This window comes from Cetorhinus maximus, chromosome 20, assembly GCF_964194155.1.
Source record: "Cetorhinus maximus chromosome 20, sCetMax3.hap1.1, whole genome shotgun sequence".
Classification (NCBI taxonomy): Eukaryota; Metazoa; Chordata; class Chondrichthyes; order Lamniformes; family Cetorhinidae; genus Cetorhinus; species Cetorhinus maximus.
This window is the reverse complement of record NC_135898.1, coordinates 78567621-78584561: the sequence shown is the minus strand read 5'-3', so window position 1 is coordinate 78584561 and position 16941 is coordinate 78567621. Positions and strand designations below refer to the sequence as shown.

Genomic DNA, 16941 nt, shown 5'->3' with positions numbered 1-16941 from the left:
CAGCTTCATCTAAAGCTTCCATATGTACACTGACACCAAGCTCTACCTGTCCACCACCTCTCTCTAGCCCCCACTACCTGTGTTGGCAGCCTGCTTTTATGACATGAAATCTTGGATGAGCCACAATTTCCTCCAGTAAACTTGAAAGACTGAAGCCATTTTATTTGGCTGGCACCACAAACTCTGTACCCTTACACTGACTCGGTTTCCCTCCCCAGCCATTGTCTCAGATTGTTTGCAATTTCAGCATCCCATTTTGACTGCAAGCTGAGCTTCTGATCCATACCCTCTTCCCATTACAAAATCTGACTACTTCCATCTGTTGCTGCAACCTTCATCCATGCCTTCGTTAACTTTAGATTCAACTATTCCAGTGCTCTGAACCAGACTTTCTTCCTCCACCCTCCATAAGCCAGCTAATCCAAAACTTTGCTGCGTGTATCCAAACCATTTATCTATCAACCCCGCACTACCTGATCTGCATTGGCTCACAATCTCCCAATGCCCCCATTTTAAAATTCAGAATGACTGTTGCCCCTAATTGTCAGCCAATGAGTTAGAGGTATGGCGGGACTTACAACTAACAGTTTAATTACAGTCTATTTCAAAAGAATCTGTAGTTATTAGAACTCGAGACTGAAACTACCGCAACATCTCCTGATAAAATCAGGGTGATTTCTTCAGTAAAATACAGTGGGTGAAGAATTGTTACTTCTTAAAGGAAATAAGGGGTGGGCAACAAATGTTGGCCTAGCCAGTGATGTTTGCATCCAATCAACGAATAAAGAAAAGACAAATGATGTGAGTAAAATCAACCCCATTAATTTACAGCAGTGCTGCTCCAGGCAAGATTAATGGGGGAATTGACCAATTATCTCCATTCTGGCTGGAAATTGTTATTAGTATGGCTGGGAAAGCAGTTAAAATTCACTGTCAAAGTTAACAATCCATTCAACAGTTTCAACTGGTGCAGTGTGAATCGTTGTGATGCTATCAGGAAATAATGCAGCTTTACAGTGCCTGATTATAGACAGAAGTACAAAATATCGGAGAACTGGACTCTCCTGTTTGGTCCTTAAAGAGTTTGTAAACAGAGTCATGGCCAGGCTGAGGTGTGGTGACTGTTAGAGAAATCATTATGCACTTAATACAGTTTGGCTGAGACCATTTCTCCAAACATTTCCTTATCTTGTTGCTGATTCTTTCCTTTTTTTTGCCTTTGATGTGCTGACCTGATTGCTGTAGAGAAATCCAATTTGATGAATCCACCTCATGTCGTTTGGTTTTTACAGACTGCAGCCAATTGTAGGATCACGGAACATTATTCTAGAGTGTGAGAGCCATGCTGTCTGCTTTCCATCCGCATAGATTTATTTCCTTGGCAGGACTCACGGCGACTAGTGAATTACCCATAATGTACTCCATTAGAAAACTGCTTCCTTCACATTAACTCTCAAAGATACTTACCACATTTGCCATTCATAATTGCCTCCAAAACCCACATAATCATTCCCTGTGGACTAACCTTCAGCACGGAGTCCCTCAGAGAATTCATATTTGTTTTGTATAATTATAATGTTATTGTGGAGGCACATTACTGACCCTAGCTGCCTGTGCTCTCAAAGTGGACACAAGAAATGTAGGCTAGTAAGATTGTGGTTGAGCCGCATGACATTTTATTTTAAATTCTGTATGATTTTTATATCTTGCGTACATTGTTCCTGCAAAGGCTTTGGACTTGATAACATCCCTGCCGTTGCCCTGAAGATACGCGCACTACAGTAATTGACAAATAGCCTGCTCACCAGCATTCAGTTCAAATTCTGCTGTAATTATTTGGCTGCAGGCCTTATCACAGCCATAATCCAGCATAGATACAAGAGCTAAGAGTAGCCGCCCTCAACATCAAGGCATTCAAACAAGTGAGCACCAAAGAGCCCTGGCCTTCAGTGGCTTAATAAAAAAGAGCCAACACAGGTTTGTAAAAGGCAGATCGCTTTTGACTAAAGGCGGAATTTTCTGTGCCCGCTGGCAGCGGGCGTGTTTGGTGGCATGCGGAGAAATGGCGAGAAGGCCAACAATCAGTTTCCTGATGTCATGAAACCAGTTTGCGATCGTCCGCTCAGCGGTCCGCATTCCCCGCCATCGGGCATCGGGAATCTCATTGTAATACATCTGCATACCATCATAAGGCCAGCCCACCAAACTCACCAGCACACCCTCCCCCCCACTCCTGCTGGATCATCCACCCACATCAGCAGGAAAACACGCCAGTGCAGAACACGCATTGACAAGTGTGATGTGCGGAAGTCGGGACTTACCGCTGGGGCCTTGCTCACATTGAAGAGCAGAAGATGCTGGAGCCCGACAGCAACGGCACACTGGAGGAACATCTATGGCATGCTGGGTGGATTCTCATGGACATGTCTCTGCTGTGAATCAGCTCATGGGAGTTGGAAAGTCACCATTGTTGATGCTCACAATGGAAGATGGTCGAGGGGGTGGGAGAGGAAGGTCTAGGATCGACTGGGAGAGGAAGAGGTGTCAGGGGGTGAGGATGGGAGGAGGGAATGAAGGCGTCGGGGGGGTCAGGTTGGGAGGGGGGGAATCAAGGTGTCGGGGGAGGGAGTACAGGGGAGGAAGGGTAACGGGGAGAAGATGGCAACTGGGGAGGTAGGTGTAAAGGGGGGTGGAAGGTGTAAGGGAAGGAGTTCAGAGGCCGGGAAGGAGTGCGGAGAGGAGAGAGGTCCAGGAACAGGAAGGAGTGCGGAGAGGGGTGGGAGTAAGGGTGGAGGAAGAAGTAAAGGTAGAGAAGGAGTTGGGAAGGGGGAAGGAGTAAAGTTGGAGGAAGAAGTAAGGTTGCCTGAGGGAGTTGGGAAGAGAGAAGGAGTGAGACTGGAGGAAGAAGTGAGGTTGGAGGAAGGGAGGGGGGAAGGATTAAGGGCGGCGGAAGAAGTAAGGGTGCCCTAAGGAGTCAAGCGAGGGGTGGGGGGAGGAGTCCGAGGGAGTGGGAATTCTAAGATGGTGGGGGGAAGGGGTTCCAGGGAAGGAAGCAGTCCAGGGTGGGGGTTGTCCAGGTGAACGTGCAAGGGATGGGTCTGATGGATCCATGTCCGCCTCCTGGAGAGCGAACTGAGAGTGGGCATGTTATGAGGGAATGGCGAGAATGACCGAGGGCAGAGTGAGGTGGTGGGTGGGAGTGGAAGGGTTCGACAGCAGTGGTAGAAGGAACGGTGAGGGTGGTTGGTGGGGACTTGGAGGCAGACACGGACCCACGGGGTGGGAAGGAGAAAGTCGGGGAGATTAACATGGATAGGGGTGGGATTTTTGGGAAGGAAGGGAACGTGCACGTTCATCATGACATCGCCGAAAGAAATGGGCTATTGCTGGTAGGCCACGGACGGGGAGGTGGAAGGTGATGCCAGGGAGTGTCAGCTATGATGGGGGGAGAGGAAATGGGTGACCGGGGGAGGGTAACGGATGGGGGAATGAAAGTAAAACCGAATTAGCACCATGCTGTCCAAATCAAAAGTGAAATGAGAGTCTTGGTGGGCGAGGTCAGGTGCTGCATGGGAGTGTGATCAGTGGGTGGGTGGAAATGCAGGTCGGCTCAGATGGTCAACTGAAAGTGAACCCCAGCAGGCAGCATTGAAAATGCTCAGGACATTGAGATGAGTGCGATACAGGAAGGATCTGCGTGCGTGGGAGAGTGCTTGCACATGGCTTTGAAAGACCTTGCCACAGACACACATTTTCTTCCAGAATCACTGGCTGCTCCCTCTGCGGTGACAGAGGATGATGCTGAGGGGCTCACAGGCAAAGAGGACTCAGGGAGTAGACAACCTCTCAGATTCCTGAGTGGATGACCCAGGGACGTCCAGCTGCTGCTGCTGTTCCCTTCGGGTGCCAGAGGGCCCCGGCCTAACTCATTGAGGGGAAGGAGCACCTGGAGGGATGTCAAGGTGCCCCGTTTCCCCCCCTCGTTGCCACTGCTGGAACTCACCCATGGCTACTGCGCATCTCCGTGTCTTCATGGCATCCACCATCCTCCCCCTGAGACCTCCATAAGTGCACATGTGGGCACCACTTCATCAGAGAGCAGGCAGACACACTCCTCCAACTTGCGAGCCACTCAGTTGAGGGTCTCCAACAGCTCTGTATGATGTTCCCCTGCCTTCTGCTGACTTTCCAGGATGAGCTGGAAGGCCGAATCCAGTGGCTCGTCATCTGACTCGGACCTCACAGATATCTCTTCCCCAACAGTCCTCTGAGTGCCAGGGAGCTCGGTTGAAGCTGCCTCCTCCTGCTGTGGACATGTGGCCATGTGGTGACCACCAGATTGTGAACCCGACCCTGCTCTAGATCTGGGTCCCATCAAGGTGTGACTTTGCACTGGTGGAGGGTGTGGGTAAGTCCTGTGACGGGCCTTCCAAGCTGCTTATTTCCAGCTCTTCAATGGACTAGAGGTTAGGATGTGGTTGGAGCTGTCTGGCTGGCTGAGGGTGTCAGTCGCTTGGCAGAGCTTCCTGTGAACTGAAGCAGAGATAATTAGTGCATAGCAGCAGAATCAAAAGCAGGAGAGAGAGCACTCACAGTTGCGTTGATGGAGGGATGATGTGGTGCAGGATCCTGAAGTGGATGTTCACCGCCGATGTCATCATCACTGCAGGCAGGGTCCATGTCGTCACCAGCCAGCATGATGGCACGTTCCTGAAGGTGAGAGAGGGGTCTAATGTGGGCCACTTCACCCTGGGTCTGGGACCTCTCCCTGCTGTTGTGAGCAGGTTTCTCCTGCATGAAAACAGATGGAGAGTGTGAGCAGGACACATGGCACTGTGTGGAATGTTTGTGTGGCGAATGGAGCCATAGACGGGATGAGGACGCGAGCTCCAGAGGATATAAGCCTGATGGAGATGTGAGGGTGTGTGTGAGAGTTAGTGATGATGTCCTTAGAGGTGTGCGAACCCTGTGGATGTGTGATGGGTGTGTGAGTTGAGAGTGATGAGAAGAGTCAGTTACCTTGGTGGAACAGATGAGACCATTCATCCTGTAGCGGCACCAGTTGGCTGTCCTCCTCTGCAGGGCATTGGCCCGGACCACGTCTGTCACCGCCTCCCATACTGGATTGGTGATGCCGCTGCCCCTCCTGCGGCCAGAGTGGGTGTAGAAGACATCATGGCGAGCCTCCACGGCGTCTAAAATATGCTCGAGGGACGCGTCACTAAATCTGGGGGCTGCAGTCTTTTTGGCTTTTGGGGCCATGTCTTCTGTGCAGCAATTGTGGGCTGTAAGCACTGAGAGGTGTGGGCATGGCTGCACTTTAAATATGGTGCCCAGTGACATGAAGTGGTGAGGTGATGGCTTGGCGGGCGAATGAGAGCCCGCCTGCCATCGAAACGGTGTGTTTCCTGGGAATGCATAATTAATGTGGCGGGTTTGGGATGATACGGTGTGAGAAGCCACCATTGCGGCTGGCGGGTAAAACGTCGTTTTACCCGCCTGATACCGTGCTTAGTGCAAATATGGGACGATTTCACCCGAACTGATTATTTGAAGAAGTAGCAGAGAAGGTTAATGAAGGGTATGCGGTAGATGTTGTTTATATGAATTTAAAGATAGCATTTGAAAAGTTACGGCATAAAAAGCTGGTTAACTAAATTGTGCCTCTTAGAATCGTGGGGGGTCAGTGTCAGCCTAGATAAAAAATTGGCTTAAGAGCAGAAAACAGTGAGTAGGATAAATGGTTGTCTTTCGGACTGGAGGATGGTAGATAGTGGTGTTACACAAGGGTCAGTGCTAGGATCAGTATTGATATTGGAGTACAGAGTCAAATTTCAAAGTTTGCTGATATTGGAGATGTATCAAACAATGAGAATGGCACCAACTGACTGCAACAGGATTTCCAAATGGCATTCGATACAGTGTCACACAAAAGGTTAATAGGTAAGACAAGGGCACATGGAGTTGGGGGTGATATATTAGCATGGATAGAGGATTGGATAACAGATAGAAAACAGAGAGTGGGCATAAGTGGGGCTTTTTCAAGTTGGCAGGTAGTGAATAGTGGAGTGCCAAAAGGATCAGTGCTGGGGCCTCAGCTATTTACCACCTATATTAATAACTTGGATGAAGGAACAGAGAGTAATGTATCTAAGTTTGCTACTTGGGAAGGTAAGCTGCAGGGAGAACACAGAGGATGCAAGAAGATATAGACAGGATAAGTGAGTGGGCAACAAGGTGACAGATGGAGTATGATATAGGGAAGTGTGCAGTTATTCACTTTGGTTGTAAGAATAAAAAAGCAGAATATTTTTTAAAAGGTGAAAAACTCATAAGTGTTGATGTTCATAGAGACTTGGCTGTGCTTGTACAGGGAATGCAGAAATTTAGCATGCAGGTGCAGCAGGAAATTATGACGGCAAATTGCATGTTGGCCTTTATTGCAAGGGGATTGGAGTACAAGAATAAGGAAGCCTTACTACGGCTGTACAGGGTTTTGGTGAGACCGCATCTGGAATACTGGTGCAGTTTTGGTCTTCACATTTAAGAAAAGATATACTTGCATTGGAGGTGGTGAAGGTTCACTAGATTGGTCCCTGGGATGAGGGGGCTGTCCTATGATGAGAGGCTGAATAAATTGGGTTTATATTCTCTGGAGTTTAGAAGAATGAGAGGTGATCTCATTGAAACCTACAAAATTCTGAAAGGGTTTGACAGGGTGAACGCTGAGAGATTGTTTCCGCTGGCTGGGGAATCTAAAACACGGGGGCACAGGATAAGGGGCCAATCAGTTAGGACTGAGATGTAGAGAGATTACTTCACTCAAAGGGTTGCGAATCTTTGGCATTCTCACAAGACAACTCGTCAATTCCAGGTATTAGCCTGGTACAGAAACAAAAATACCTGGAAAAACTCAGCAGGTCTGGCAGCATCTGCTGAGAGGAACACAGTTAACGTTTTGAGTCCGAATGACCCTTCAACATTAGCCTGGTAAACCTTCTCTGAACTGCTTCCAACACATTTATATCTTTTCTTAAATAAGGAGACCAATACTGTACAAAATACTCCAGATGTGGCCTCACCAATTTCCTCTGTAAATGAAGAAAAACCTCCATGCCCTTGTATTCAATTCCCTTCACAATAAACGTTAACAATCTCCAGACCACATCCGGAGTATTGTGTACAGTATTGGTCTCCTTATTTAAGGAAAGATGTAAATACTTTAGAAGTAGTTCAGAGAAAGTTTACTAGACTAATACCTGGAATGGGCGGGTTGTCTTGAGGAAGACAGGCTAGGCTTGTATCCACTGGAGTTTAGAAGAGTAGGAGGTGACTTGATTGAAACATATTAGATCCTGAGGTGACTTGACAGGGTGGATGTGGAAAGGATACTTCCTCTCATTGGAGAATCTAGAACTCAGGGTCACTGTTTAAAAATAAAGGGTTGCCCGCTTAAGAAAAATATGAGGAATTTTTTTTTGAGGGTTGTGAGATTTTGGAATTCTCTTCCTCAAAAGGTGGTACTTGAATATCTTTAAGGCAGAGATAGATAGACTCTTGACAAGCAAGGGGATGGAAGGTTTTCAGGGGTAGGCAGGAATGTGAAGTTGAGGTTAAAATCAGATCAGCCATGATCTTATTGAATAATGGAGTCAGCTTGAGGGGCAGAGTGGCCTACTCCAGCTCCTAATTCTTATGTTTGTACGTTCATTCTATTAGCTTTGCTAGTTGCTGCACCGGCATACTAACCTTTTGTGATTTATGCACTGGGACACCCAGGTCCCTCTGCATCTCCGAGCTCTGCAATCTCTCACCATTTAGAGACTATGCTTATTTTTCATTTGTCCTGCCAAAATGGGCAACCTCACTCTTTCCCACACTATACTCTATTTGTCAGATTTTTGCCCACTCACCTAACGTATCTATATCCTTTTGTAGATTTCTTATATCCTCTTCAAAACTTACTTTCCTACCTATCTTTGTGTCATTAGCAAATTTAGCAACCATCCCATTGGTCCCTTCATCCATATTATTTATATAAATTGTAAAGATTTGAGGTTGTTGTAGCACTGATCCCTGTGGCACACCACTCGTCAAATCCTGCCAACCAGAAAATGACCTATTTACGCCTACTGTCTGTTTCCTGTTAGCTAACCAATCTTCTATCCATGCCAACATACTTAGCTTTTGTTTTCCTTTAATTCCAATAATCTTTGATGCAGCATGTTACCAAATGCCTTCTGAAAATCTAAGTACAGTACATCCACCAGTTCCCTTTTATCCGTAGCACATTTGACTTCTTTAAAGAACTCCAATAAGTTGGGTAAACATAATTTCCATTTCAGAAAACCATTTTGACTCTGCCTGATTGCCTTGAATTTATCCAACTTCCCTGCTATAACATCTTTACTAATAGCTTCTAACATTTTCCCTATGATAGATTTTAAGCTAACTGGCATAAAGTTTCCTGCTTTCTGTCGTCTTCCCTTTTTGAATAAAGAGTTACATTAGCTATTTTCCAATGTAATGGAACCTTTCCCAAATATAGTGAATTTTGGAAAATTAAAACCAATGCATCAACTATCTCACTAGCTACCTCTTTTAACATCCTAGGATGAAGTCCATCAGGACCTGGGACTCGTCAGCCCACAGTTCCAACAATTTTCTAGGTACCACTTCCCTGGTGATTATAATTTTCTTGAGTTAGTCTCTCCCTTCCAATTCCTGATTTACAGCTATTCCTGGGATGTTATTTTTATCCTCTATAGTGAAGACCAATGCAAAATACCCGTTCAATTCATCTATAGACTCTGGAGCAGTTCCTACAGATTGGAGCGTGGCAAATGTAACCCCACTATTTAAAAAAGGAGGGAGAGAAAAAACAGAAAATTACAGACCAGTTAGCTTAACATCAGTAGTGGGGAAAATACTGGAGTTTATTATAAAAGACGTGGTAACAGAACACTTGGAAAGCATTAACGAGATTAGACAAAGTTAGCATGGGTTTATGAAAGGGAAATCATGCTTAACTGATCTATTGGAGTTTTTTTGAGGATGTAACTAGTAGAATAGATAAGGGAGAACTAGTAGAAGTGGTGTATTTGGATTTCAAGAAGGCTTTCGATAAGGTCCCACATTAGGGGCTAGTGGGAAAAATTAAAGCACATGGGATCGGGGGTAATATACTGGCATGGATTGAGAATTGGTTGGCAGACCGGAAACAGAGAGTGGGAATAAATGGGTCTTTTTCCAGATGGGAGACAGTGACTAGTGGTGTACCGCAGGGATCAGTGCTTGGGCCCCAGCTAATCACGATATATATAAATGACTTGGATGAGGAAACCAAATGCAATATTTTCAGTTTGCTGATGACACAAAACTGGATGGGGTTGTGAGGAGGATACAAGGAGGCTTCAGGGCGATTTAGACAAGTTGTGCGTGTGGGCAAACACATGGCAATTGCAGTATAACGTGGATAAATGTGAAATTATATGCTTTGGTGTGAAAAACAGAAAGGCAGAGTATTATTTAAATGGTGATATATTGGGAAATGTGAATGTACAAAGGGATCTGGGTGGCCTTCTACACAAGCCAATGAAAATGAACAGGTAGGTGCAGCAAGCAATTAGGAAGGCAAATGGTATGTTGGCCTTCATTGCAAGAAGATTTGAGTTTGGAAGTAGGAATGTCTTCCTGCAGTTATACAAGGCCTTGATGAGACCACACCTGGAGTATTGCGTGCAGTTTTGGTCTCCTTGCCCAAGAAAGAAGTTGTTGAACTCAACGTTAAGTCCGGAAGGCTGTAAAGTACCTAATTGGAAGATGAAGTTCTGTTCCTCCAGTTTGCATTATGCTTCACTGGAACATTGCCATGATCATGAACTCTCTCCTCCAGCCTCACCCCCTTTTTTTAAATCTCCTCCTTTCAATATTCATTTTCATATTTTAACTTCTATTTTTTCATTCTTATTTTTTATCCACTTATTTTGATTTTTATTCATTTTCATTTTTATTCATTGTTTTATCCCCATCTTTTATCCTATTTTCAATCTTTTTTCCCACCACCGTTCCCTCCCACCACCCCGCCCCCACTTGGGCCATCTGCCACTTGTTGATGTTGTTCATTGCAGAGTGCTTACCCTTTCTGCTTTCTGACCTTAATGCCACCATCAGCACCTCCTTTAGCCAGTACCATTACCATTAATACCCCTTTGTCCTTTTGTCCATGACATCTCTGACAACCTCTCCTTTGCCTCCACCTATCACTGGCCTTTTATCCAGCTTCATCTGCTCCACCCCCCTTAAACAGTATAAATTTCATCACATTTTTACTTCTCTTTAGCTCTGAAGAAGAGTCATACGGGCTCGAAACGTTAACTCTGTTTTTTTCTCTCCACTGATGCTGTTAGGCCTGCTGAGTTTTTCCAGAATTTTCCGTTTTTGTTTGAGGCAAATGGTATGTTGGCCTTCATTGCAAGAGGATTTGAGTTCAGAAGTAGGGATGTCTTACTGCAGTTATACAGGGCTTTGGTGAGACCACATCTGGAGTATTGTGTGCAGTTTTGGTCTCCCTACCTAAGAAAGGATATACTTGCCATAGAAGGGAGCGCAGCAAAGGTTCACTTATACCGAGATGGCTGGACTGTTATATGAGGAGAGATTGGTTCGACTGGGCCCGTATTCACTAGAGTTTAGAAGAATGAGAAGGGATCTGATTGAAATGTATAAAATTCTAACAGTGCTAGACAGACTAGATGCCGGGGAGGATGTTTCACCTGGTTGGGGAGTCCAGAACCAGGGGCCACAGTCTCAGGATACGGGGCAGGCCATTTAGGACTGAGATGAGGAAAAGCTTCTCTGCTCAGGGGGTGGCCAACCTGTGGAATTCTCTACCACAGAAGGTTGTGGAGGCCGGGTCACTAAGCATATTCAAGAAATAAATTGATAAATTTTTAGATATTAGGGGCATCAAGGGGCATGGAGAGAAAGCGGGAATATGGTGGTGTGATAGAGGATCAACCATGATCATATTGAATGGTAGAGCAGGCTTGCAGGGCCGAATGGCCTACTCCTGCTCCGAGTTTCTATGTTTCTATCTGCCATTTCCTTATTTTCCATTATTAACTCCCCAGATTCACTTTTCGTGCTGAGGATAAGGAATCTGCAAGGGGATATAGATAGGTTGAGTGAGTGGGCAAAAAATTGGCAGATGGAGTTCAATGTGGGAAATTGTGAGGTCATGCACTTTGGTAGGAAGAATCAAAAGGCAAACTATTATTTCAATGGAGAGAGACTCCAAAAAAGTGCAGCACAGTGGGATCTGGGTGTTCTTGTGCATGAAACACAAAAAGTTAGCATGCAGGTGCAGCAAGTAATTAAGAAGGCAAATAGAATTTTGGCCTGTATTGTTAGGGGGTTGGAGCTTAAAAATCGGAACGTCTTATTACAACTGTACAGGGTGTTGGTGAGGCCGCACCTGGAGTACTGTGTAAAGTCTTGGTTCCCATATTTAAGAAAGGATATACTGACATTGGAGGCAGTTCAAAAGAGATTCAGTAGGCTTATTCCTAGGATGAAGGATTTGACTTATTAAGCATGGCTAAACAGGTTAGGCCTTTATTCGTTAGAGTTTAGAAGAATGAGGGATGATCTTATTGAAACGTACAAGATTCTGTGGGGGCTTGACACGGTAGATGTTGAGAAGATGTTTCCACTAGTGGGGGAATCTCAAACTAGGGGACATAGTTACAGAATAAGGGGACGCTCATTTAAAACTGAGGTGCAAAGGAATTTTTTTCTCTGAGGGTAGTGAGTGTCTGGAATTCTTTACCACCAGAGAGTTGTGGAGGCTAGATCACTGTAAGTATTTAAGGAGGAGGTAGATAGACTTTTGAAATATCAGGGAGTTGAGGGCTATGAGGAGCTGGCATAAAAGAGGAGTTGAGGCCTGGGGCAGATCAACCATGATCTTATTGAATGATGGGTCAGGCTTGAGGGGCTGAATGGCCTACTCCTGCTCCTATTTCTTATGTTCTTAGAATCAACGCTCACTTTGTTAACTCTTATCTTTTAAAAAATATCTATAGAAACTCTTACTGTCTTTATGTTTCTAGCTAGTTTTCTCTCGTACTCTAATTTTTTCCCCCATATTAATCTTTTAGTCATTCTTAACTTTTTTTTTGTGTTCTGTCCGATCTTCTGACCTGCCATCCACATTTGTATAATTGCATGCTTTTTATTTAAGTTTGGTACTATCTTTAGCTTTTGGATGGGCGGGTGCAGTGGTACAAATTGTTAATATTGCTACATGTTTTTATTTTTATAGCATAGGAATATTGTTTGAGACCTGAAAGTACAAAGTCTTGGGACATTTTAATGAGTCAACTGCTGGCCAAAGGGCTGCATCTTCCGGTTGGTGAGCAGGGAGCGAGGCCTGCTCACTGACGTGTAAAATGACGCAGGGTGATGTCGGGTGTGAGTCCTGATGTCACCCTGCGTCATTTAGATTTTCAGTTTGGCGGATGTGCAGCCGAATCAGCTGTGCACTCGCCAAACTGTCAAAGGTCTATTAAGGCCATTAAATAAGTAATTAAACTGATTAATGGACCTGCCCATCCAACCTTAACCCAGACAGCCTTCAGAAAAAACATAAAACCTCATCCACAGGCAGAATGAGGTTCCACAAGGGTATTAAAATTTGTATGAAATGCCTAAATAAAGAAAATTGACATGTTCCAGGGTCACATGAAGGGACATGTCAGGAATTTTTTTTCTGCCTTTGGTGAAATTTTGAATCTTGAGCCGATCTCCCTGAGGCAGCACTTTGCCTCAGGAAGATCTGTGCACTCTTTCATGTGCATGGACATTCTCGGCTCAGGGAATCACCCCTGCCCGCACAGGGAGCGCACAGCGCTTCTGAGCGGACATCACACTGGGCGGGCCTTAATTGGCCCGCCCACGTAAAATGGGGCTGCAGCGCCGATTGGGAACCCTCCTGCTCGTTCCTGCTCCCATACATCCCCCCCGATAGGGGGAAAATGCTGCCCTAATTTTCTGCTCCAGTGACTGAAATAATAGCTCCCACTGGTGGCAGAGAATTGGCCTTGCAGCATTTCAGTTGACTCTCTTGGTCTGATGATTGCCGAGTATTTGTTAAAATAATCATTTCAACCCTTCCAAAATTCCAATCGTGTTAGGAGCATAGACGTGCGGTTACCAGAAAATAATTGAATATTCATCACGATTTCTTGGAACTTCGCTGATTTATTTTTTTTGTCGGGAGCCAAGAAGAAACTCCAAAGCAAAAAAGACCTAAGTATTTCTTTCTTTTAATTTAAAGCTGAGCTTTCCCTGGCATTTGTAAGATTGCGCCCATCTGATTAAGCTGAATAACTTGCATATATATTTGTATAATCCAGTGTTGTCATCATTTTAAACAGCTGAATGCTGCTTTTTCTAAATAATTCATTCTGTGAATCTGTCTATAGATCTATATCTCAATCTCTTGCTTCTCTTGATATCTCTGTGATATAAAATATAATATAAATATCTTTCATCCTAAATTTACCTCACTTCAGTGACTGATTTCAAGTCTGTCACATGGAATGAAAGCAATATGAGATGATAATTTAAGAATAGCATCCAAATACCAATATTTCCAAAACCATTTTGCAGCAATACCATCTAACTGAAAATCTTTCAAAAGGGCTGACTCAATGGACTGAATGGCCTCCTTCCATGTTGTACTTGCTCTGTGATTTCACTGATCCATCATACCTTCCTGTGGTATTATTTAAATGGAAAGAGACTGCAATTATGCTGTTACTACAGTGGAATCTTGATATCCTTGTACATGAATCATGAAAAGTCAGCATGCATGTGCAGGAAGTAATTAGGAAGACAAATGGAATGTTAGCCTTTGTTGCAAGGGTGAATGATGTATAAAGATTGCTTTACAAGGTTGATTCCTGGGATGAAGGGGTTTTCTTATGATGAAAGGTTGATCAGTTTTGGCCCATGCTCATTGGAGTTTAGAAGTATGAGAAGTGATCTTACTGAAACATATAAGACTCTGAGTATAGATGCTGAGAGGATGTTTCCTCTCGTGGGGGAATCTAGAACTAGGGGACACAGTTTCAAAATAAATCATGTAAAACGGAGATGGGAGAAAATTCTTCTCTCAGAGGGTCAGCTAGTGTTTGGAACCCTCTTCTCCAGAGAGCAGTGGAGGCTGGGTCATTGAATATATTCTAGGCTGAGTTTGACAGATTTTTGATTGACAAGGGGGTGAAAGATTATGGGGACATGCTGGAAAATGGAGTTAAGACTGCAATCAGATCTTATTGAATGGCAGTGCAGTCTCAAAGGCCTGAGTGGCAGACTCCTGCTCCTATTTCTTAATGTGTTTTTATGCTCTTATATTGGTACAGTGGTTATCACTGGATTTCGCTGATCCAGTACCATGAGTTATGTTTGAAACATATTTGGATGATCCTAGTTTTTAACGATCAATCTATCTTTGTAAATTATTAATTGTTAAATGAAAGACAAGGTAACTTTTTAACCAACCAACAAAAAAGGAAAGTGAGGAACTGGAGTATAAGTGTGTGTCATTGTGGTAAGTGCTATTCAACAACCTGGGACATAGCGGGAGAGTGGTGTTCTGTGAGGAGACTTGTGTCTCCATCTAATGATTGTTGTTGAATGTCTGAGCATTCACATTGATATTTAGACACTGCATAAAACCCTGTCTCTATAGTGTACCAAATATTAGGAACAGAGAGCTGCTTTCTGACTGAAGCAAGCAGATAATCGGAGGTCAGTGCCACAAGACTTTAGCTTTGGGGCATGAAATTCTGGAACCAGGCAGCTTGGGGTTCTGGCACAATGAGACCCATTCTCCTTGCTAGTAGTTGCACAGTCACGTTCAAGTGCATCACAATTAACCAATTTATAGAGAGAATAGTGCAGATAGTTAAAATATGATTTGTCCTATTATTTAGAATTTGAATTGATGCCTTGGATATTTTCTCTGAACTTTCAGATGCATTTATTTCAACTCATGTTGCCAGGGAGAACTATGTATTTATTTCTTTTCCATTTTACTCTATCTCTGAGTTATCCTGTCCACTGGCTGGAATATAAAACCTAATTCCAGGCTGGGGTCTGCCATAGCACAAATATAAAATTATTTAATTTATCGTCTCAAAGGCTGCAGGTTTTTGATACTGAATTTTACACAAAACATTTCATTTTGAATCCCAAAAAAATTTATTCATAATTTGTTACTGGAGGAATTTGATATTTAATGAAAATAGAAACCACAAGCCCCTTTAAGCAGTAGATGGTATGATCTCAAAGCAAATCACATGATTCTGCAATCCCTGTTGGAGCAGTCGAGCTATTTTTCCTCTTGCTCGCTGGTTCTGAATGTGCTGTAGTCAGGCTTCCCTCAGTCTCGCCCTGTTCCTGAATGATGAATAATGAGAGAAAGTGGGGGGAGCTGCAGGTACCGGCTCAGGTCTCACCTTCAGACACATCACTAATCATGTCTCTGTGCTGCTGTTTGTTTTACAGAGAATGTGGAGCAATAAGGAAAAAATCAGGTAAGCATTGTTTTTCTAATTATAATTTTATATGGTGCGCATATATTGCCACAGATAAATATATATTGTATGTATATTTCCACTAAAAAGTTATGATGTTCAAGATGAATGTCCAAAGGAAGCAGCTACTAATAAACACATAAAGTAAGTGTGCCAGCCAGAGGCTGACCTCCAAACAGGTGCTCGCACCAGCTGGTGATTGCAATAACTCAAATTTAAAGACACACACAAAGCTGGCTGAGTTATTTTCTTACTTAGATGTGTATAATAACTCAAAGAGATTCGATGTGTGTGCTCGTGGACCTAAAACTAATTGAAACAAAAACTTCATACGTGTACCTTCTATCAGACCTGAAAAATGAAGCCTAGCAGCATTTTCCTTCTCGGTGTTTTATGGCAGCCGTTCGGTCAAATCAAATTGTTATCTGCCTTCTTTCACATTCCCCAGAATTGATCAAAGTTGAGTATTGCAGCAATGTAATTGTGCCAGAAACTGCTGCAGAATTGCACAGCTCTTTTGGAAGCTTGTTGTTAAGATTGGACTGACGAAGGTTGGGCTGGGATTGCATTTTTGTCTGTGCTATGAATCACAATCTGTGAAAGCTACTTATGACACTTATCATCGAGGTTTAGGAAAGGCCAGCATTGAAATTCTGTGTAACTTTGTGATAGTGAGCACAGTATGAAGAGCTTCCAGTGCATCCTTTCATGGATAAAAACTTTGTCACTTTCACAATATTAATCTTAACAGATTAGCTGAGAGTTTGAAAGCTTGTGGGGTATAAAATGTGCAAGTGTAACTCTTTCTGTGCTCAGTGCATATAGCTGATGCTCTTATTGTTTTTATTACAGATGGTTGCTGTAGTTTTACTTCAGTGTTACTTTTACAGCTCTTGTTAGAATTGAGGGGAGATAACCTTTCCCTGCTGCCGTGCTGCCGCACAGGAACAATTGCACGTGTACTCAATTTACTCAAGTGGCTATTCTTCACCTGTGAATGTGGAAAATTTGTCTCACTGAGCTGCTCAACTTTTGTTAGGGGGAGGGGTGATATTGTGGCTGAGTTTGATGATGCCTTTTCTCCTTAGTTCACTTAGGCAGTTGCCAACTGAATCACAGTCAAGAATCAATCATACAATAATAGAATGATTACAGTAAAGTAAAGGGAGTCATTCAACCTATCATGTCCCTGCTCGCTTTGCAAGGGCAACTCAGCTAATCCCATTCTCCCACCCTTTCCTCATAGCAGTGAAGTTTTCAAGTACTTATCTAATTCTCTTTCAAAAGCCACAATTGAAGGGCAGTGCTTCCCAGATCCTAACTACCTGCTGAGTAA

At 43.9% G+C, this 16941-nt stretch overlaps 1 protein-coding gene across 2 annotated transcripts in view; it reads left to right on the top strand.

Moving 5' to 3' along the window:
• sh3pxd2aa (SH3 and PX domains 2Aa) overlaps nt 1-16941 on the top strand; it is a 507011-nt gene that overhangs the window by 262783 nt on the left and 227287 nt on the right. Inside the window, exons 8-9 of one of the 2 annotated variants that reach the window (XM_078564963.1) lie at nt 12816-12880; nt 15575-15605. In XM_078564963.1, coding sequence (XP_078421089.1) covers nt 12816-12880; nt 15575-15605 — 96 coding nt within the window. Of the gene's footprint in view, nt 1-12815; nt 12881-15416; nt 15606-16941 lie in introns of those variants that run through there. The other variant, XM_078564962.1, reaches the window with a different exon arrangement.